Genomic DNA, 23,879 nt, shown 5'->3' with positions numbered 1-23,879 from the left:
GTGTCTCCATGAAGTGCGTAGACCATGTAACAATGACCCAGAAAGCACCGTCTGAGTGAGTGCCAGAGGAGGTGTGTTTCTTGGCAGTAATATAAGCACTGCCTATTTTCGGAAAAGGCACTGTTTACAGCAAAAGCCTGCAAGGATGGACTATACTTACCAGAACAAGTACATTAAGCTGTAGTTGTTCAGGTGGCTATAGTGTCCCTTTAAGCTCAGGCGCTGGATTAAGGTAAGCTGCTGAAGGGGTTTTAACCCCTTCAGCGCCACGGGAGGGGGACCCTGAGGGTGAGGGCCCCCCAAGGATGACATAGTGTCAGGAAAACGGGTTTGTTTTCCTGACACTATAGTGATCCTTTAAAAAAAAAAAAAAAAAAACAATCTCATATGAAAAAAAACAAAACAATTACAAAACGCCACTTATCTCCACATCTCACAGCAGTCCAATTCTTGTTTAGTGAGATTATCAAGCATTATGGGCATATGGATCATGATCGGCATTAGTTGTGATCCATCAATCCAATGCTTCTTTATTTGAAACATTGAATCTTGTGCTGCTTGTAGTTTATTGAACAGATCAATAATTTGGTTTCAGCATGCATGATGACACTGGACATGAATTAGATTCAGTAATGGTTTGGAGTCTGTTTGACTGACAGTCACTAGCAGAAGTCGCTTTCTCCAAAATCGTTCTGTTTATGTTTGCATAGCTTTCAGGGTCAACCTTTGTGCCCCGAGACCTCTTGTGTAAGATAAAATAAATTTGTTGTTTAGACTACACCTTTATGTTATTGTGTTTAAACCTAATTTTTGAGATTAACAAGAGTTCTATGTGCATTCTTAATTTTGTCCACTAGATGGCAGTATTGGCTCACAAAAAGTACTAATCATGGTTGTTATTTTGGAGAAGAAAAAAAGGCCCTCAGAATTAGTCCTTTTGCAGTTCAGTAATACGCATTGCAGGATTTGTATACTTTAGATTGATTGGTGTGAATCTATATGTTAAGCAGGAAAATGTATAGTATCTTGAGCCTGAAATAGATGTTTTCCATGTTAAGGACAATCTTTTAAAATCTGTTCCAAATGTGTAAAAACATACAGTTGTAATATAAATTATTCAACCCCCATTGGAAATCAGGTTTATTGTCAAAATGTACAGACTTTCAGCTGTCTGCAATGAACAAATCAAACATAAGCAATTGAAATAGCTCAACACAATGAATGTTTCAAGTGACTTCCTCAAATTCAACTGAAAACACAATTTGGAAAACTTCTCCATTTTAAAAATGTTGCAACTCCTTCATAGCAAGCATCTTTAGTACCTAGTAGAGCACCCTTTTGCTGATATGACTGCTGCAAATGAGATGCATAGCCAGACACCAGCTTCTGGCAGCATTGCTAAAGGAATCTTGGCCCATTGCTTCCCAGTCTAGTCCAGTGGGATTGGGCAACAGCAAGTGACAGTGAGACTTCCTAGGCAGATGGTAGTGGGCTGCCGCTGGTCCAGACTTCTCCTCCTCTCCAATGTCTCTCTCTCCCTGTGCAGCTCTCTGTGTTCCGGGAGGAATTAAAGGAAACAATAGTTACTTCCCCCCCAGAGCTGAGGCCTCGCAGAGGAATGGGCGGGAGGCCAGCTCTGCGGAATAGGGGTGCATGGAGGAAGTAATAGCAGTTCCTTTCACTTCCTCCTGGCACACAGGCACCGGCACAGAGAGGTAAAGAGACAGCAGTAAGATTGAACTGGTTGACACATCCGAGGCGCCAGGACATTCTTAGTTGCCATGGCGACCTAGTGTCTAGGAATTGTTAAGCACTTATAGGTTTTCAAGTCAGGTAATTGTGATGGCCACTGTAGAATTTTCCAGGACTTCTTCAGCAACCGAGCTTTGGTGGAACTTATTGTATGCTTGAGATCATTGTCTTGTTGAAAGGTCTAATGATGCCCAAGCTTCATCTTCCTTACAGATGGCATGGTGTTTTCTCCTAGTATTTCCAGAGGATGCAAAGCGGCCCCAGAGCATCACCAAGCTTTATTTTTGTTGTGCTTGCGATTACAGAATTTTTTTTTGTTATATGCGTAAAGTAGTGTTACATTTCGTGGCATTCGCTTTCATCGCACAATTTTATGAATTAAAAATAAAAGTGAGGCTATATAAACACGTCTAAGCATTAAGATATGCACTCAAAATTATAACATTAGGCATGGTGAGTATAAGGTGAAAATATTCATCAGGTATTCAGGGTGAATTATATAAGTTTAACTAGCCTATTTGATCACATGGAAGAGTATGCTTAACGGCTAAAGATAAAGCAAAATACTGGTACAGTAACCGTAAATTCTTGTAAAGAAAAACAGAAATTTTATATGTCGGTTTTCAATCTGGATTATTATTTTCGACTGGAGGCGAGTACTGTGGTGTATTGTCCCTCTGACTTGTCTCTATATGTGGGTTCCATTTAGCGGCTAGTCTAAGCCAAAAGTCCAGACTTACTGCTCTTCGAAAAGTACCAGTCTTGTTCCGTTGCTCCACAAAACAAAATCCCCAAACTTCTGTGGATTATGATTTTGAGCATTTGGAGCCAGGTTTTCTTGTGCTTTTGGGTCAGTAGTGTTGTATGTCTTGGAGTTCTGGCATGGAAGCCTACTGCGTTTAGCATGCACCTTACTATGTGTGACTGATCGCCTGGCACCCCGACTGGGCACCTCCATTGACGGATACTCCTAGTACTTACCAAGGACCATTAGCACCACACCAGACACCATAAGCACTGCAGACCCAGCTTGGTTGGGGTCTCGCCGTCTCCTACCCACCCTAGACCTACGACCAGGCTCCAGTGGGTGAACCTCTCTTCCTTCAGAGAGCGTAGCAGGAACAGCTCTTAGAAGAGCTAGTGATTATTCAAGGGAATATGGTGAGCATAGCAATCCCTTGTAGCAGTTTCCCCCAATAAGAGACAGCACGCAGTATTGAGGGTGAAGTAGAACAGAAGGTTTATTGAACACACTGGCCTTTTATACAGTTTTCAGAGCAAAGGTGACACCCAGGTGGACTTTGTTTGGCACCGAACACAAAAGGTTTTACATTCAGACACAGCCATACAGTGTACACAATCCCTCCCCTCTGCCTGTGATACAATTAACGAAGACAATGAACTAACTCTAACTCTAAGCAAAAAACATAAATTTTTACAAAGTCTGGAAAACACCCCAAAACACCACATATCCCAACAAACGAACACAGAATTAAATGCCCAAAACCGTTCCATAGAATCGCGGCTAAGTGCCGCTGGAGGACCGACTGGAAACTACAAGGTTTTAATGCCGAAAATAGTTCCAGGTCATTCGCGGCTAAGTCCCCCTGAAGTATATTCGCTATTTTAACCCATGCGAACAAGATGGGCGCCACCACATATTCGAATGTTGAATGGCGGCCTCTTAGTTTGTTTGGGAGTTCGAAGAACCAAATGTTTAAAGTCCCTATAGGCACAATTAGTGTCTCTTAGCCAAAATAAATTAAAGGGACCATAGTCACAGGGCAAGAGGCTGGCCATTAGTCCTTTCCAAAAACCAGTGGCAAAGTTGCTTTCGTCACACTATGTATACTGAAACCTCCGTGCTTGTTGTCAGTCAAGGGTTTTCACAACCTGCCTTCTCAGAAATCTGATTGCAGCCATTGAAAGCTTCCTTTTTCTGCCTCATCCAGGTAGTGTAACCACTTTTCCTTCAACATTGAACTTGCAAACTACCAGCTTCCACTGGTGTCTCTAGGAACTTCCATTGCCATCGCTATCTTTTTGTATCCTGTTCCTTGTTTGTGAAGGTTGATGATCTTTCCCAACTTTGTGGACCATTCTTTTGACTTTGCCATATTTCTAACATGAAGTCAAACGTGACACTCAGCAAACCCCTAACCAGTTCAGGTATTTCAAGTGTTCCAGCTGAACCTGAAGCTGTGCTGATGTGAGGGATTTTGTTCACGGGCTTGAATAATTTTGAGACTGGAGAAGTCAATCAGAAGTAGCATTTTCAGTTTAATTTTGGGGAACCACTTAAATAATTTGTTGCGTTGAGCTATTTCAATTACATTTGTTTGTTTTGTTAATTGCAAACAGCTGAAATAAAATATTTCCATGGGGGATTGAATAATTCTGATTACAACTGTATATCAACACAATATGGGAATATGGCTCTTAGTATTAAATCAATATATCGTAACACCATTTAGTAGATAAACCATCTAAGCTACCAAATGCACTCACAAGATGTAGAACTTAATAGGCATATCATGGAACTTCCCTCATAATGGTTAGATGGCTGGGGACTCTCTCTTCCTGTGTTCAGAGGTGTTTTTTCAAGAAAGTTTCAGTGCACTTAATTCTTATTCAAACCAGATCTAATCCAGCATTAAAAATACAACCACAACCTCACCCAATACACAGCTTAGTTGGAGCCACACTCAGCACCCACAGCAACTCCGCATAGCCCAGGGGATATCGGCCCCCTCACACCAAGGAGATCGCACCGACTACTGTAGGAGGCGCATACACAGCCCCACCGGCTGACCCCCAACGGGACTAAGATCCACAGCCGTGCATAATCCCGTCTGCCCCACAGCTCTCTACACCCCACCTGAGCTCTCACGAACGTACACTGGGACATATCACTTACTTATTTTGCTATCTATTCTGTTTTCAGGTCTGCTCGCCCAGGGGAGGGGGGGGGGGGAAGGGGGACGTCAGAGTTATCAATTGTAAACTACGAATGCACTAACTAAGATTAGCCAGGATTCAAGCAATTTACGTACCTATAGCATGTTTGGCTTTGCGCCATGTTTATAAGCTGCTGCTTAGCGGATAGGCCCCAAGCGTAATATAAGCTCCTGCACCCACACATACTTCTGGAACACCATAAGATCAGCTAGATATATGCCATACACTATACCTCAGCTGACGTCCGATACGACTTCATATTCCATAACTCACACAAGATCAGCCCAGACTTATGCCAATGTTATACTTTAGCTGGTTTAGTTTTGCGCAATGTTTTTAAGCTGCTGCTTAGCACATTGGCCCCGAGCGATACACAAGCACCGACACCCACAAATACTGCAGGAATACAATAATGTATACAGCGAATAAAGGCGCTAACCAACATGCTACCTAGCTACTTACACGCCCCTACCCACACATATGGTGAACCGCACACCGCTTAAAGTTGTCTTTCCTGTTCACTTCAATACAAAATAGTACTGAGTTAACTTTTGCCATAAAGATGTTTTACTATGTTATATATGAATGCGTCTGTTACAGCTGTTTTGGCTACACAGACACTGTTGACCACGTCTCGTTCTACATCTTGCGTTGCCTTACGCTAATCAACAATTTGTTGACAATGCAATTGTTTCGTTAAGCACGATATCCATCACATAATAACAAAAAATTTGCAATTTCTCTGCCACTGCATAACTACTGTAACCTTGTAATACGCTGTTGTGGCGTCCATTAATTGTCTGTAACCACCTGCACAACCAAAATAAAGAATTTAAAAAAAAAAAATACAACCACAAGCTGTAAGTCCTACGCATTTCGTCCATTATACAGACTTCTTCTGGGATCATAAAGATAATTAGACAATAAAAGCAAAGCAGCGTTTACAAAATTTTGCATTTTTCTTTCATATCTACAGCCAAATAACTGTATTTATTCAGTATACATCTTTTTTGTTCTGGAGACCACACAGGAAGGTCTCAAGGAAGGCTGCCACACCAGCTCCAGCTATAAAAGCTAAGTATCAGTACAATTTATATACACAAGTGTGCTTATATATTGTTACTAATTACCACATTTGTAAGACAAAATACTACACATAGAGCAGTATAATCACAGTGCTGCTAAGAAATACTGTCAGTAAGGATTAAATGGTTGTCTCCTTTTTATTAGTTTTTTATTTATTTATAATTTTGTACATTATTTTGTTCTTTAAGGAGAAGTCGCTGAAAGTATTGCACACTAATTTGGAACATAATGGTTAATGATGCCTACTAAAGTTTTACCGGGAAATTGGTTGGAACCCATCCATGATTAATGTGTGATGATCATAATAATTTCAAAGTATTATACCAGGAAGTATATACATTTAAAGGTCTCTAGTTTCAAGTGTGCAATTGTAAAAGGGGCACTCAAGGCTGAAAGATTTCGTACAATATATTGATACTGTAAACAAATAAGCTTGTATTATTTTGGAGTTCTAATAAGTAGCTTGGCCTCTGACTCTGATCTGTTGGACATGTTGAACACAGCACGGCAAAGCTTAGGGTTCAGATCAGACCCCTTTGCAGTGATTATAATTGTGACAGCTACTAGTGTAACCTATCTTTGTAAAACTGTCAATCTAAAACCGTGTGTGCAGTGGATAGATGGAATGTGCCGTTTAGAAAATTGTACACATCCTCGGTTATAGCACAGATGTCTGGAACTTGTAGTTTAGTCATTAACTTTATGATGACATGTATACATTATTTGAGAAATGCTACTTACAAGCCAAGTCAGTGACAGAGTGGTAGCTGTAAATTCCACTGTCTGTATTGGCACAAAATTGTCACAACTTCAGGAGGTTCTGAAATAATAAGAAAAATCACATTGCGTAATACAGCTTAATAATGGCACACTTGTGGGTAAAATACTAAATACAGTGTGAACTTGTATATTTCTAAAGAAGGATGATTCCTCAAAGTAGATATGCATAAATTATTTTTTAGACCAACAAACCAATAAAAGCCAAAAGCATGAAACTTAATACATACTTACAGAGCTCAACAACATGGTAATAAGGTGCAGAAATCCAAAATGCGCTTTGATGGCCTCCCCCGTTGGACAATGGTAGGCTCCTCTCGTCCTGTTTTTATACACTTTCAATCAATCAAATCGAAATTCGGTGTGGAGTTTTCATATCGCTGTGTCGTACTCTTTTTCGATGCGTCAGTCTGAGTCACTTCTTGTCTACGCTTTTTTGGCGAAGGAACACTTGTGTTATACAGCTATGAGTCAGAGTTCTTGGATTATCGCGTCATTTATTTTTTTTATACAATAATTCATGTCATTTCTTGTCTTCGCCTTGAGGGCTTTTCTTGGTACTTATTCTGCCGAATTGCAGGGGTTTGGAATGCAAAATGTGTTCCAAAACCCGGAAGGCGTTTTATGCAATCAAAATGAATAGATTTTCAATGCATTGTGCGTTCCACATGATGTTTACATAGAAGAAACACACATACATCCAAGCTAGATTTAAAAAAGTTACATAAATATAAAAACTTTATATTTATATACAAAATAATCCAAACATCACTTTTATTATAAACACTGTATTGTTGTTTTTATTAGGTTTTGTAGTATTTTGGGCTAGTGAGTCATAATAATATAGGCATTGAGAAAATATATTCATCCATGCTTTTATATTTATGTAACATATTTCAGTCTAGCTTGGATGTATGTATGTGTTTTTTATTATTTATTTATTTATATATATTTTTTGTATATATATATATATATATAAATATCAGGTGGAACGCACAATGTGTTCCAAGTCTATTCATTTCGATTACATGAAACACCTTCCGGGTTTTGGCACCAATTTGCATTCCAAACCCTAGGGGCATGATGCACCAAAACTGCATCAGTAAGCTAAAGTTGTTTTGTTGCCTATAGTATCCCTTTAAATGCCATATCTAGCAGAACACATTTAAAAAAAAAAAAAAAAAAAAAGCTAGGAACTTGATATTGAAAGTGTAGGAGCTCACACATTTTCTCAGCCTGGGCAAGGTACCTATTGCTAGTGTGAGACTTGTAATGGCCAGCCTTCTGCCCACGGACTATGGGCCTGGTCCCCAGATCCACTAAATAGCTATTTTCATTAGAAGAATGGTGTATGCAGCTCCTGGGATGCCTACTCTGCCTCCCAGCTGGAACTGGGGACCTCTGAGGATTGCCTGGACCCGTCCTGCACATTAAGCGCCTGACCGGGAGATGCCCTGAAACGCTATGGAACGGTTCGCCAGATTTGAACTGTGCTATAAATCTTTAATTTGGTATTTCTTGGTCCTTCTGACCACCAATCAGGGCACTATTTTGCCAGCATGGGCACTCCAGCGAGAGCTATCCAGGGACATATAATATGTGTGGGTATTGGCCTTTCCTGGGCTCCAGGAAACCCTTTTTGTAAGACCAGGGAAAAACAGCCCAAGTCCGATCAGAGAATGGCTACGACCTGGTCAATCTTTAACATGTTATAACTTGGGCACGGATTCTCTGATCAGGGTGCTGTTTGGGCAGTATGGGCACTTGGATAAGAGCTATCCACGGATATATAATATGTTGGGCAGCTGTCCAGGAAAACAGGGGTTTTGAGGACATTTTGTAAATTTTGGGCTATATGTTTTGGCGGCACAGCAGTGAGTTTATCCGGTTAGCAGGGGATTTCGTAATCAAGACCCCAGACCGAGTAGCACCAGGTTGGGACTCGTGTAAAAAGCTATTGCATTCCATGTAGGACCCTTCTGTGTGTTAATCCAGATTTATGTGCATAAAAAGCTGTGTGTTCAATAAAGCTGCTTTATACTCCCCTACATTCAGTCTCGGCTGATATGTGGGGAAAACTATCAATAATCACTGCTTCACAGGAGAAATGATATATAATTGTGTTTGTGCAATAAATGATAAAGATTAAAATTGCAGTTGCACACATAGGAAAAGTTGCTTTGGTCCTTAAGTGCAAAACAAAAACATGAAACTTGGTCCTAAATGGGTTAAAGGATCATTATAGGGTCAGGAACACAAATATGTATTCTTGACCCTATTATGTTAAAACCACCATCTAGCCCCCCCTGGGCCCCTCATGCCTCCATAAATATAGCAAAATCTTACTGTATTCAAGCCAGAAGCTGTAGATCTGCATGCTGTTTGCCTCAGAAAAAACGTCTGTCTGCTGACATCATCAGAAGTGGTAGCCTGATCCAATCACAATGCTTCCCCATAGGATTGGCTGAGACTGACAAAGAGGCAGATCAGGGGCAGAGCCAGCACAATTCAAACACAGCCCTGGCAATCCACATCGCCTCATAGAGATTAATTGAATCTATTAATCTCTACGAGGAACGTTCAGTGTCTGCATGCAGAGGGAGGAGACACTGAATGTTTGGATGCATTTTAGGCAGCCATGACCCAGGAAGGATCTCTAACAGCCATCTGAGGAGTGGCCAGTGAAGTTATCACTAGGCTGTAATGTAAACACTGCATTTTCTCTGAAAAGACAGTGTTTACAGCAAAAAAGCCTGAAGGTAATGATTCTACTTAGCAGAACAAATTCAATAAGCTGTAGTTGTTCTTGTGGCTATAGTTTCCCTTTAAATAGCCCATAAAGGGTTTTTGTAGTCTGCTACTCCTCTTAAAGTGGCATTGCTATGATACAGGTTTTATTTTAAAAATACACTTTTTGTTTGTTCCTGTTTCTTCATTGTTTTGAAATTTTGAAAATTGACCTCAGTTTCTTTCCTTAAACATAGGAAATACTTTAACTTGTGGTGAGCTTTGGCATTGGCACTCCACTGATCACATGGTAAAAGAAAAATCACTATTTAGGCGATATACCTCCAGTGAATATTCTTGCAAGCGATACAGCAGACACATACTCCAAGGAATCCATGTATAAAGTGGAAAACATTAACTCAACAAAGAACCAGATTTTTGCCTCATTTGACACACCCACCCAGAATCCCTTGCAATAGTGAGAACACAGTTAAAGAATGATTTCTGTGGGAAAAGCAAGCCTTATGGCTTGACTGGTGTGTACAGATTTGTGTTTTACAATGTTAATTATAAAAGAAAATAGATATATATTATACAATGTATTTGTTTTATGCCTCATATGCTCAAAAGTAAGCTGACATTGCCCTCTTATGACAAGGTGCAGACAGGTTTTTATTTTTTATACAAATTAATATATTGCACACGCTTCAAAAAATCCTCTCCATCAAACATTTAACATGGGTTTTATTAAACTCCATGTTGCCAGTGCGTTCAGCAACAGGATGACTCATGGTAAATTGTGTCAATTTGCAAGAATATCTATGTAATGTCCAAAATAGCATCGCCTATTACCTGGTTCAATTGGCAGTTGTAAAGAATTTATTTCTCTTATATAACATTTTCAACATCATTGTACAATGGGTGTATTAACAAAAGTTACAGTACCATATATGTGCACAATACATAGTATAGTGCAGAACACGTAATTAGACAAAATAGTCTGTCGGTATAAAACCTAGCATGCAAATGAGGTTTATTGTAAAAATGTACAGCCTTTCAGCTGTTTGCAATGAACAAATCAAACAAACGCAAATAAAATGGCTCAACACAGCTAATGCTTCAAGTGGTTTCCTCAAATTCAACTGTAAATGCAACCTATGACTTTTCCAGTCTCCAAATTATTCAACCCCCTGAAAGGAATCCCTCACAACAGCACAAATAGGCAAAACCGGTATTGTCTCAAGCACACCTAATACCACTAATCAAGGGTTTCATTAGTTGCACTAGGTATACTTTAGCTCAAACACTTGAAATACCTGAGCTGGGTTTGTTGAGTGTCACGTTGGACTGCATGTTAGAAATATGGCAAAGTCAAAAGAATGAACCATAAAGTTAAGAGAATCATCACCCTTCACAAACAAGGACCAGGATACAAAAAGGTAGCAAAGCCACTGAATGTTCCTAGACACACTGTTGGAGCATAATTTGCAAGTCCAAAGTCGAAGGATTAATGGTTACACTACCTGGACAAAGCAGAAAAAGGAAGCTATCAATGGCTGCAACCAGATTTCTGAGGTTGTGAAAAAACGCGAGGGACTCCAAAAGACCTGCTTGGTGGCAACAGACACTGATGTTTCATTGACCACAGTAAAACATTTACTAAATGCAGGTATTTTTTTTATATTCCATAACTCCCAACACATACACTCCTACCGACCCAAAAGCGCAAGCAAAGTCTGCTCCAGTATGCTCAAAATCATATAAATAAGCCACAGAAATTTTGGGATTCTTTTCTGTGGAGCAATGAAAGCAAACATTTCGACCCAATGGATCAGCGTATGTCTGGAGGAAGAAGAATGAAGCGTACACTGAAAAGAACACTCTGCTTACAGTTAACCATGATGGTGGCTCGGTGATGGCCTGGGGCTGCTTTTCATACTCTGGCACTGGAATCCTGCAGCATGTAGAAGGCCTCATGCATGTGGTTAAAGTTTAATTAATTGAGTCGGAGATAACTTCTAAAGTAAGCACACTGTGCTGTAAAATCTGATCCATTTTTTCAATGTAGGCTGTGTGAATCACAGCCAGGAAAAGTGTGGCTAGGGCAGGGTAAACAGAAACAAAAGTGATTGAACTGCTAAATGACTGACCGTTGAGCAGTGGGACTACAAGTCCATGAAGTACATACTGAAACTGCAAAAACGGCAATGCTTTCACTTGCATGGCATCTAGAACCCTTCATTGACATAAAGGGATCTCTTTAAGTACCATAAACGCCACACTTTTCTTGCTGTTGATGTAAAGTTAATTTCTGTCTCAGCATATGTACCTCAATTGAATAAAAACATCTGAAAAATAACTGGGTTTATTTTACAATGCAAGATAGGTTTTTTTTTTTTTTTTTGAGTTGCTGTCTGCAGACTGCTAATTCCAAATTAAAGGGATACTATGGTGCAGGGATAGTCATCCTTTGGCACTCCAGATGTTGTGGACTACATCCCCCATAATGCCCCCATAAGGGTAGTTCAAAACATCTGGAGTGCAGAAGGTTGCCTATGCCTGATATAGTGCAGTAAGGAATACAAAGCAGTATTCCTTACAACATAGATCCATCTGCCCCTCTCCCCCTGGCAGTGCGAGGATTATACAATCCTTACTGTACTTACCAGATTCCAGCGTCAATCTATGTCGGCGCTCCGCCTCCTTCAACGTCACCCAACGGGGGCTTAATGAAAATGTGCTGCAAGAGCATTATGCTTTTCATATAGGAAAGCATTGGTGTAATGCTTTCCTATGGGGATTTAACAGACTCTGGGTGTCTTCATGCAGATCATGAGGATGTCCAGTGTCAGGCGACCAAATGTCACCTAGCCACCAGGAAGTGCCTCTAGTGGCTGTCTGACAGCCACTAGAGGCAGTCTTTGCCCTGCAAGGCAATTATTGTCTTAAAAACTGCAAAGATTTCCATTGCAAGACTAAGTAGGAAAGGTACATTGCATCCAGACCACTTCAATGAGCTGAAGTGGTCTGGGTGCCTATAGTGTCCCTTTAAGGGAAACTTTGAAGTTTTAATAAATAAGCTTCAACTTGGTGCTTTAGGCAAATTGGAGATTTTATTTTAATGATTTTCTAAAATATGTGCTGGATATGAATAGGTTATTAAATATTGTAAATGTTCTCTGTATTTCAGTCTGTCATTATTTTAAAATAATTTGTATATATTAGGAATATGTAGATAAGAAAGTGAAGAACCCAAACTATATTCATATCACCTGTCTAAAGTACTTCTTACTGTGCCTATAGTGCTTCCAGCTTTATCGTTGTGTTGAGAAATGGTAGGGGCTGAAACAGTAGTCAGGATTTGTGTAGCAGGTACTTGCTTGCCATTTCTGTTCTATACAAGTAAATAAAATAATATACCCACATTGAGCAGACAAAATATGCTTAAAGGACCACTTGACAAAGGCCCTAAGGGGTTGAAACGTTGTTTTTTGATTCTTGGTTCCAATCTAACTGCCTATTGTTTGGAATTCTTTGGAGTTCCTGGAATATTTTCTACATTTAAAGGACCACTGTAGGCACCCAGACCACTTCAGCTCAATGAAGTAGTCTGGGTGCCAGGTCCATCGAGTGTTAAACCTGCAGCTGTAAACATAGCAGAGAAACTGCTATGTTTACACTAGGGTTAATCCAGCCGCTAGTGGCGCTTCTGTGCTTCTCACTGTGAAAATCACAGTGAGAAGACGCTGACGTCCATAGGAAAGCATTGAGAAATGCTTTCCTATCGACTGTTTGAATGCTCGTGCGGCTCTTGTCGCTCATACGCATTCAGCGCTGACGTCGGAAGAGGGAGGAGAGTTCCCCAGCGCCGAGGGAGCCCGGCGCTGGAGAAAGGCAAGTGTTTAACCCCTTCAGCCCAGCTGGAGTAGGACCTTGAGGGTGGGGGGTGGGGGGGGGGGGAACGGACCTAAAGACCCTATAGTGCCAGGAAACAAGTTTGTTTTCCTGGCACTATAGTGGTCCTTTAATATAGAAGTACAGCAAAGGTAAAAAAACATCTGTAAAAAATAACACATTGCTTTCTGTATAATAATAATACATATGTAAACAGAAGGAGAGTTATTAACCCCTTAACGCCGTTACGGCGTTCTATGCCGTCGCGGCTTTAAAGGGCTTTAAAGCCGTTGCGGTGGCATAGAACGCCGTAACGGCTTGCAGCCCCTGGAGGTCCGGCGTACTCACCTCCGCCGCGATCCTCTTCTGGGGGGCTGCCTGAGAGCCCAGGCAGCCCCCCTCCGGCAAATGAGGCCCCCGGGGGCCATGTGATCGCTCTCAAAGAGCGATCACTTGGCCCCCTATAGCTGGCTATGGATCTGCCAGCAGGGGGACTGTCTAAAATATTAGGCAGTCCCCCTGCTGGTAGGAAAGTATATAAAAAAATTAAATACACATGTTAAAATAAAATAAAAGTATTTATATATATATATATATATATATATATATATATATATATATATATATATATATATATATATATATATATATATATATGTATATATATAATATATGTATATATATTATATATGCATATTATATATATGTAACGTCATACGTAATGTATTTTAATATTAATATTAGTATATATATTAGTATTAAAATACACTTAGAATGACGTTACATATATATATATATATATGTTAATATATTATATATATAATAGATCTACATATATATATATTATATATATACGTATAATTACAATAATAAATAAATAAAATAAATAAATAAAAATATTGAAACAAAATTTAAAATAAATTATATATTCATATGTAATTTCATTCTAACTGTATTTTTTATTAATATATATATATATATATATATATATTGGAAACAGAATACACTTAGAATGACATTCTATATGTATCTATCTATATATAAAATACAAATGACCGCAAATATATATATATATATATATATATAGATAAATACATATAATTACATAAAAGATTACATTCGTATACACGTAGAATTTAAATACCTATAAATGCATATATATTAAAATTCTACGTGTATATTTAAGTAATTTTTTAACATAATTATGTCATTTGATTAATTAAAATTTGATTGACATGCCTGACAACACAGGGAGAAAGTGCAGAGAATTTAATTCGCAAGCACTATATTTGACCCTGTAACTCTCCAAGACACCATAAAACCTGTATATAGGGGGTACTGTTTTACTTGGGAGACTTCGCTGAACTCAAATATTAGTGTTTAAAACTGGTAAATTGTATTACAACGATGATATTTTAAGTAAAAGTGACGTTTTTTGCATTTTTTACAAACAAACTGCACTTTTATGGACTATATTATTGTTGTAATATGTTTTACTAAACACTAATATTTGTGTTTAGTGAAATCTCCCGAGAATAACAGTACCCCCCATGTACAGATTTCATGGTGTTTTGGAAAGTTAGAGAGTCACATATAAGGCTTGCATTTCATTTTTTTGACATTGAAATTTGCCAGATTAGTTATGTTGCCTTTGAGACCGTATGGTAGCCCAGGAATAAGAATTACCCCCATGATGGCATACTATTTGCAAAAGTAGACAACCCAAGGTATTGCAAATGGGGTATGTCCAGTCATTTTTAGTAGCCACTTAGTCACAAACACTGGCCAAATATTAGTTTTTTGCTTTTTTCACACAAAAACAAATATGAACGCTAACTTTGGCCAGTGTTTGTGACTAAGTGGCTACTAAAAAGGACTAAACATACTCCACGTTCAATACCTTGGGTTGTCTACTTTTTCAAATGGTATGCCATTTTATACCTTTTGATGGAATAAATACTTTTGTTTATTACTTGAAAGACCCAAGAGTGCTACCTTTGTCTAATTACTCTATATACAATCAGCGTGGAAGTGCACCAGGGCATAATTTTCAACTTTAAAGTACCAGCAAGGGTGAGTGCCATTCACACTTCTTGCTGTATATATATGTGTGTGTGTGTGTGTGTGTGTATGTATATATATATATATATATATATATATATATATATATATATATATAGCCAAAATACCAGAGTATTACAGTATGCAATGATACCTTTTTTATTGGACTAATGTAAATCTTACAAGACACGCTTTCGAGAGTTTTCCTCTCTTCCTCAGATCTGAGTTTAATCTGAGTTTAACACTTAAAACAACTGATGTTAGATATATCTAGATATATATGTTCCTACCCTTCTCTATCAGATTGATCAGCATTGCTTCAGACCTGAGGAAGAGCGGAAAACTGTCGAAATCTTGTCTTTGAAATATTATGTTAGTCCAAAAAAAGTATCATTGCATACTGTTATACTCTGGTATTTTTGCATCGTGTCTACTATATATATATATATATATATATATATATATCCTTGCAAAAGTATTCACTGTGGGGATGGTGTTCTTTGGGTGATGTGTTGTGTTTGCACCAGACATAGCGTTTTCTTTGATGGCCGAAAAGTTAAATTTTAGCCTCATCAGACCAGAGCACCTTCCTCCATACATTTTGGGAGTCTCCCACATGCCTTTTCGATAATTCAAAATGTGCCGTTTTTTGCTGAAAGTAATGGCTTTCTTCTGGCCACTCTGCCATAAAGCCCAACTCTATGGAGCGTACGGCTTATTGTTGTCCTATGTATAGATACTCCAGTCTCTGCTGTGGAACTCTGCAGCTCCTCCAGGGTTACCTTAGGTCTCAGTGCTGTCTCTCTCTGATTAATGCCTTCCTTGCCTGGTCTATGTTTTGGTGGGCGGCCGTCTCTTGGCAGGTTTTCTGTTTTGCCATGTTCTTTCCATCTGGTTATGATAGATTTGATGGTGCTCCTGGGGATCATCAAAGATTTGGATATTTTTTTAGAACCTAACACTGACTTGCACTTCTCAACAACATTGTCCCTTACTTGTTTGCACAGTTCCTTGGTCTTCATGGCAGTGTTGGATTAGTGGTGCCTCTTGCTTAGGTGTTGCAGCCTCTGGGGCCTTTAACCCCTTAAGGACCGGACTGTTTTTGCGATGTTGTACATTTGCGACCAGGCATCTTTTTACACTTTTGTGGTGTTTGTGTTTAGCTGTAATTTTCCGCTCTCTCATTTACTGTTCCCATACAAATTATATATTGTTTTTTTCAGGTCAAAAGGGGCTTTCTTTACATACCATTATTTATATAATCTCATGTAATTTAATTAAAAAAAAAATGAAAAAATATGATGAAAAATTGAAAAAAATACATGTTTTTTTACTTTTATGTGAAAAATCTTTTACTCATCTACAAAAGCGAATGAAAAAAACTGCTAAATAGATTCAAAATTTTGTCCTGAGTTTAAAAATACCCAGTGTTTACATGCTTTTTGCTATTTTTTTGCATGTTATAGGGCTATAAGTACAAGTAGGATATTGCGGTTTCAAAACATACATTTTTAAAATGTATCAATAGTGACATTGTAACACTATTATCTGTCATAAATCGCTAAATAACACATGTACATATTTTTTTAAAAGTAGACAACCCAGGGTATTCAATATGGGGTATGTCCAGACTTTTTAGTAGCCACTTAGTCGCAAACACTGGCCAAAGTTAGCGTTCATATTTGTTTGTGAAAAAAGTAAAAAACTAAATTGAATGCTAATTTTGGCCAGTGTTTGTGACTAAGTGGTTACTAAAAAAGACTGGACATACCCCATTTGCAATACCTTGGGTTGTCTACTTTTGCAAATGGTATGCCATCATGGGGGTAATTCTCATTCCTGGGCTACCATACGCTCTCAAAGACAACGTAACCAACCTGGCCATTTTCAATGTAAAAATATTTGACCCATATATTTGGGGGGGGGTACTGTTATATTCAGGAGACTTTGCTGAACACAAATATTAGTGTTTCAAAACTGGAAAATGTATCACAACAATTATATCCTCAGTAAAAGTGCTGTTTGTGTGTGAAAAATGCAAAAAAAGTCACTTTCACTGACAATATCATCGCTGTGATATGTTTTACTGTTTTGAATCACTAATATTTGTGTTCAGCGAAGTCTCCTGAGTAAAACAGTACCCCCATGTACAGGTTTTAGGGTGTCGTAGAGCGTTACAGGGTAAAATACAGTGATAGCAAATTAAATTCTCTGGACTTTCGGCCTGGGTTGGCAGGCAGGTCCCTTAAACTGCAATCAATAAAATAACTTAATTATGTAAAAATATTACATAAATACGCACGTAGAATTTAAATATATATATGCATATTTATATATTTGAAGTCTATGTGTATTTATATAATTATGTAATTTTATAGATATATAATTTTTTTTAAATTTGTATTTTTAATTTGTTTAATTTAATTTAAATTACTTATTATTTGTATTTTATAATATATATATATATATATATATATGTGTGTGTGTGTAATTTAATTATAAGTGTATTTTTATATTAATATAAAAATACACTTAGCATGACATTATATATATATATATATATATATATATATATATATATATATATATATATATATATATATATATATATATATATATGATATATAGACATATATTATATAGGTATAATATATGTCTATATATCATATATATATATATACACACACATATATAATAATATTTTTTTTTTTATTAACTTAAACTTATTTTTTTTAATGATTTTACACATGCAGGGAGACTGCCTGTCAGCACAGACAGTCCCCCTGCAGGCAGACACATGGACACCTATTGTGACCATGTGGTCGCCCTGTTGAGCGATCACATGGCCACAGGGGTCCTAATCCGCCATGGGGAGACTGTCTGTCTGGGCTGCAGGCAGCCTCCCCATAACTGTAGCACCGCCGATCGCCGCCGGGGGAACGTCCGTGATCGGGTAAGTACATTGGACCGTTAGGACGGTTCAGGACCGTCACCGGTCGGCAACGCAAAAAAGCCGATGACGGTCCTGAACTGTCCTCCGTCCTTAACCCCTTAAGGACCAAACTTCTGGAATAAAAGGGAATCATGACATGTCACACATGTCATGTGTCCTTAAGGGGTTAAAAAAAAAAAGGTGTGTGTGTGTATATGTAATGACAGATCATGTGACACTTAGATTACACACAGGTGTACATGATTTCACTAATTATGTGACTTCTGAAGTTAATTGGTTGCACCAAAGCTTTTTATGGGCTTCTTAACAAAGGGGGTGAATAAATACGCACATGCCAATTTTCAGTTTTTTAGTTCTAAAAAATAGTTTTTTGTATATATTTTTCTAATTTCACTTCACCAGCTTAGGTTATTGTGTTCTGATCCATCACATAAAATTCAGATTAACAAAACATTGAACTTAAGGCTGTAATGTAACAAAATAGGTAAAAAAAAGTCAAGGGGGTGAATATTTTTGCAAGGCTGTGTATGTATGTGTGTGTTTTATGTATGTATATATGTATATATGTATATATATATATATATATATATATATAATCTCTATCGCACTGTGTATATATAGACACACTTTTAAAACATTTATTTTATTTGAATATTTTTCAGAAAAACTGATAGTGCAATTAATAGAACACAACTCTGAAAAATAAATCTTATGCTGTTGCCTTTTTCTCTGCAATTTATTGTACTTTACTCTCTATAGGTAAATGGGCCATGTGTTTTACAAATTCAGAAAATCAGAAATATTTCTGCTCCAAAAGATCATGAAGAATCCCAGGGTGCTCCTAGAATGTTGCGTCTCCAGATGACTGATGGCCATACGAATTGCACAGCTGTAGAGTTTAGATATTTATCCAAACTCAGGTGAGAGCTTTAAAGTAAACATTGCTAGATGATGATGCCTAAATAAAGATTGAAATATATGTTGATTTTGCCACATCTTTTAGTTCTCCTATTCTGTTGCCTATTCTATTATTACTGGATGCAATATGGACACTAAGAAATATTGGATGGAAATAGCAAGGGGAGTCAGTCAAGACAATCAAAGCAAAATGTACAGTTATGTACTTATATGGATCTGAGATACAAGTTTATTAGCCTTTCACACATCATTGCTGTTGACCAAAAAGAAGATGAATTGTCCAATTTGAAGCATTTTAAAAATGTTTTTATTTAAATTTGTAAATTTTTTAAAAAAAAAATTTCTAGATCTCATTACAGATCAAAGTTTAGACCAATAATTGCATAGCTGTGGTATAATGCAGCAGGATAAACAGTGCATAGTTAGACAATTGTAGTACAGCATAATATACCAGGACTGGAACAAGGGTTTGTTTAAATACAGGGATGTCATGAGGAATAGCCATTGTACTAAGGCAGTGCAAAGACAACAACATAAAAAGATACACTTGGTATAAATCAGTGCACCTTAACACATCTAATAAAATACCACTAGGTAAAATAAGATTAAGACAGACAGACTGGACTCTCCTGAATATTGAAATATTCCTGAATATTGAAATGACTGTGAAAGTAGAGTAAACTAAAACTAAGCAGTTAAAAAAGGGTGCTAAAGAAAATCAAAATGAACACTGTGAAGCTCTCAGGCCCCAACATCTTTCAGCTAGTTCCCATGTTAGGAATTTCACTTAACAAAACTATTGCAGTCACAAGATTAAGTCTGCTCCACAGCCACATGCCGCAATTAGAGCCTGTATGCATTGCCTACTGATGTGGTCATGTGTAGTTCCATAATAGATGTCTTGATGGGATCAGTCAGTGTGCTCTTGATGGTGCCAATGTGAGGCCCTCCAAGTGTATGGGCTGTGCTGAGGGGGGCGATACCCCAAAGGCTCTCGGCCCTGAAATGCAGTAGTGGACTAGAGGTATTTGAGGAAATGAGCACAGAGACATCGGCTTGGGATCCAAAACCTGAGGCTTTTTAAAGCACCAGCAGAACATCTATAAAGTTTAGCCCAAAACTGGATGCAGAGCTGGTCAAAAGCTTGTCGGAACTATGCTAGTTTATATAACCTGAAAGATGACAACTCCATTCACCAACCCAACACAAAAGATATCTCCCATTGCCTTGTACAAATTTGAATAGGTGATAAAAGTTATACAAATGTTGCCAGCAAAAAAAGCTCCAGACCCTAATGGCTTCTCATTGGCATATCACGAAAGATATAGTCATCTTCTAGCAGCAAACCTCACTGACGTATTCATCAAGTCGATAAGCCCCCAACAGTTGCCTTCTGAACTGTTGATGGCACACATAGTTACACTACCAAAGCAGGTAAGCTACCAACACATTGTCAGAATTTGAACATTATACAGATTAAGCTACAGAGCACACATACAAATACAGTTTTAACATTTATAAGGCTACTTAATATCACCTATCTCAGCAAACAAATATGGGGATTCAGTTCCATCATATGGCCATATTGTGTTAAAGTACAACACCACACTTGAAAGAAAAATGAAAAAATCCCCACAGTTTAGTAGATGTACCCCCGAATAAATACATGCATGCATAGTTTTATGTATGTATTCATAGGGGTATAGTCTAAACATGCTTGCAAACCTGCCCACAAACATTGCCATAATACAGACTGGGGACTGGCAGCGAGCGCTTACCTCTCCTGCAGCTCCTGTCAGCTCCCTTCTCCTCCGCGCCGGTCCGTTCAGCACCTCTGTCAGCTCCCAGTGTAAATCTCGCGAGAGCCGCGGGGTCATAGTGCGGCTCTCACGACACTTACAGTGTGAGCTGACAGAGGAGCTGCACGGACCGGCGCAGAGGAGAAGGGAGCTGACAGGAGCTGCAGGAGAGGTAAGTGCTCTCTGACAGCCCCCCTCCCCCCACTGAACTGCCAATGCCACTGGACCACCAGGGAGTGAGAGCCCCCCTCCCTGCCATGTATCAAGCAGGGAGGGGGGACGAAAAAAATAATAATAATAAAATAAAATATTAAAAATAATAATATTAAAAAATAAATAAAAAAAATAATATAACAAAAAAATTACAATTATTATAATTAAAAAATAATAATAAAAATGCCCACCCCCCACCAAGGCTCTGCATCACACTCTGCATCACACACACACTGCACTCATACACATACGCACACTGCACTCATACGCACACTGCACTCATACGCACACTGCACTCATACGCACACTGCACTCATACGCACACTGCACTCATATAAACACACTGCACTCATATAAACACACTGCACTCATATAAACACACTGCACTCATATAAACACACTGCACTCATATAAACACACTGCACTCATATACACACACTGCACTCATATACACACACACACACGCACTGAATTCATACACGCACTGAATTCATACACGCACTGAATTCATACACACACTGCACTCATACACACACTGCACTCATACACACACACACACTGCACTCATACACACACACACACTGCACTCATACACACACACACACACTGCATTCGTTATATACACACACACACACACACTGCATTCGTTATATACACACACACACACACACTGCATTCGTTATATACACACACACACACACACTGCATTCGTTATATACACACACTGTAAATAACAATTCAATTAATATAATTTTTTTAGGATCTAATTTTATTTAGAAATTTACCAGTAGCTGCTGCATTTCCCACCCTAGTCTTATACTCGAGTCAATAAGTATTCCCAGTTTTTTTGGGTAAAATTAGGGGCCTCAGCTTATATTTGGGTCGGCCTATACTCGAGTATATACGGTACTTTGAAAATATAATTTGCCACTTGACTGACTGAAAAAGAAAGGATCGTTTTTCTGCCTTACATGTCTCCAGTGGCGGAACTACCAGAGTCGCAGAGATCCCTCTGGAACTAGGCCCTGGAGTTCCTCCTGTCAGGGGGTCTCATCGGGGATGGTGGCAGCAGCAGGCAGCTTACTTTATTTACAAGTGCTCATTCATGAGTCCCTTGCACCCGCTGCTGTAATCAAACGTATTCCTGACTCTCTAGTGCTGAAGTGACTATTAAGGTGACCAGCCCCATCTCTGTTCAGTAAAAAGGGGATTTTACTCACCTTTTTCTCCCACGATATTTCTTTTTCTTTATTTCTTTATTTATCTGATGAGTTGCAGTAAAAATAATACCAATCAAATTTGTTGAATTTCGTCTGAAAAATATTCCAATCTTTAAAAAAATTTTTTTCCCTTAATTAAACTACATTTAATCCTGTTACATTTGACACACGCCTGATTTGTTTAATTTCACCATAGCATCCCATGGGAAAGCATTAGGAGGCTATTCCACATCCTCCGCAAACTGCCACGCTGCGCCAATCAAAGCATTTCTATGCGGAACATTGAATGCCTGGGCTGTAGTGATTCTGGAAACTATAGTGTTCCTTTAACTATATAAAATAGAAAAAAAAACTGATATTGCAACTAATGTTCATGCAGTTGTGATGCAGTTTCTACAATATATGAGGAGACATAGATAGCAGCTTAGGCAAAATGTCATCAGAACAAAACCTTAAAATTTTTCCAAGCATTCCTGCACAACGAAACTGGAACAGAAAAGGCCAAGTGTGAGATGAATGGTTTTGACTGCTAGAACACCTTTTTAAACATAATGATTTTGCATTTAAAGTGTTGATAAGGTTTTGTACCACCTTTTAAATTGTTACGGGTAATTGCAACAATCAGCCGATCAGAATATTTGATTAATGAATCGCCAGCTGGCTTTCTGAACAAATAGTTTTTTTAATACCTTCTAAAAGCTAAGAGAAATCAAGTATATATTCTGACAATGAGCAAGTACAATATAGGCCCGGGTTTGGTTGCAACATGTAGATAAGGCCTTTACTTATTGATTTTATTTATTTAGATTCTTCTTCGTCATGTCTGTTTGCTAACCATGACTTAAAAGATGGAGAAGAAACAGATTAAACAAGTTAGCTTGTATACTAAGAATAGAATAAAATGTTAGGTGTGTGTGTGTGTGTGTGTGTAATATATATTCAAATATATATATATATATATATATATATATATATATATATATAGTGAGGGAAAAGGGTATTTGATCCCCTGTTGATTTTGAAAGAAATGATCAGTCTATAATTTTAATGGTTTGTGTATTTTAACAGTGAGAGACAGAATAACAAAACAAAAAAAAATCCAGAAAAAGATATGTCAAAAAAGTTATAAATTAATTTGCATGTCAATAAATGAGAAGTATTTGATCCCCTATCAAACAGAAAGATTTCTGGCTCCCAGGAGTCTTTTATACAGGTAACTAGCTAAGATTAGGAGCACTCTCTTAAAGGGAGTGCTCCTAATCTCAGCTCATTACCTGTATAAAAGACACCTGTCTACAGAAGCAGTCAATCAATCAATCAGATTCCAAACTCTCCACCATGGCCAAGACCAAAAAGCCACCCAAGGATGTCAAGGACAAGATTGTAGACCTACACAAGGCTGGAATGGGCTACAAGACCATCGCCAAGCAACTTGGTGAGAAGGTGACAACAGTTGGTGCGATTATTCGCAAATGGAAGAAACACAAAATAACGGTCAGCCTCCCTCGGTCTGGTGCTCCA

At 38.2% G+C, this 23,879-nt stretch overlaps 1 protein-coding gene across 1 annotated transcript in view; it reads left to right on the top strand.

Moving 5' to 3' along the window:
• Positions 1-23,879, top strand: part of TDRD3 (tudor domain containing 3) — a 223,027-nt gene that overhangs the window by 92,926 nt on the left and 106,222 nt on the right. Inside the window, exon 4 of the mRNA XM_063425944.1 lies at positions 18,968-19,128. Coding sequence (XP_063282014.1) covers positions 18,968-19,128 — 161 coding nt within the window. The remainder of the gene's footprint in view (positions 1-18,967; positions 19,129-23,879) is intronic.

The sequence above is a fragment of the Pelobates fuscus genome, chromosome 1 (assembly GCF_036172605.1).
Source record: "Pelobates fuscus isolate aPelFus1 chromosome 1, aPelFus1.pri, whole genome shotgun sequence".
Classification (NCBI taxonomy): domain Eukaryota; kingdom Metazoa; phylum Chordata; class Amphibia; order Anura; family Pelobatidae; genus Pelobates; species Pelobates fuscus.
This window is presented reverse-complemented; position numbering and strand designations above follow the sequence as displayed.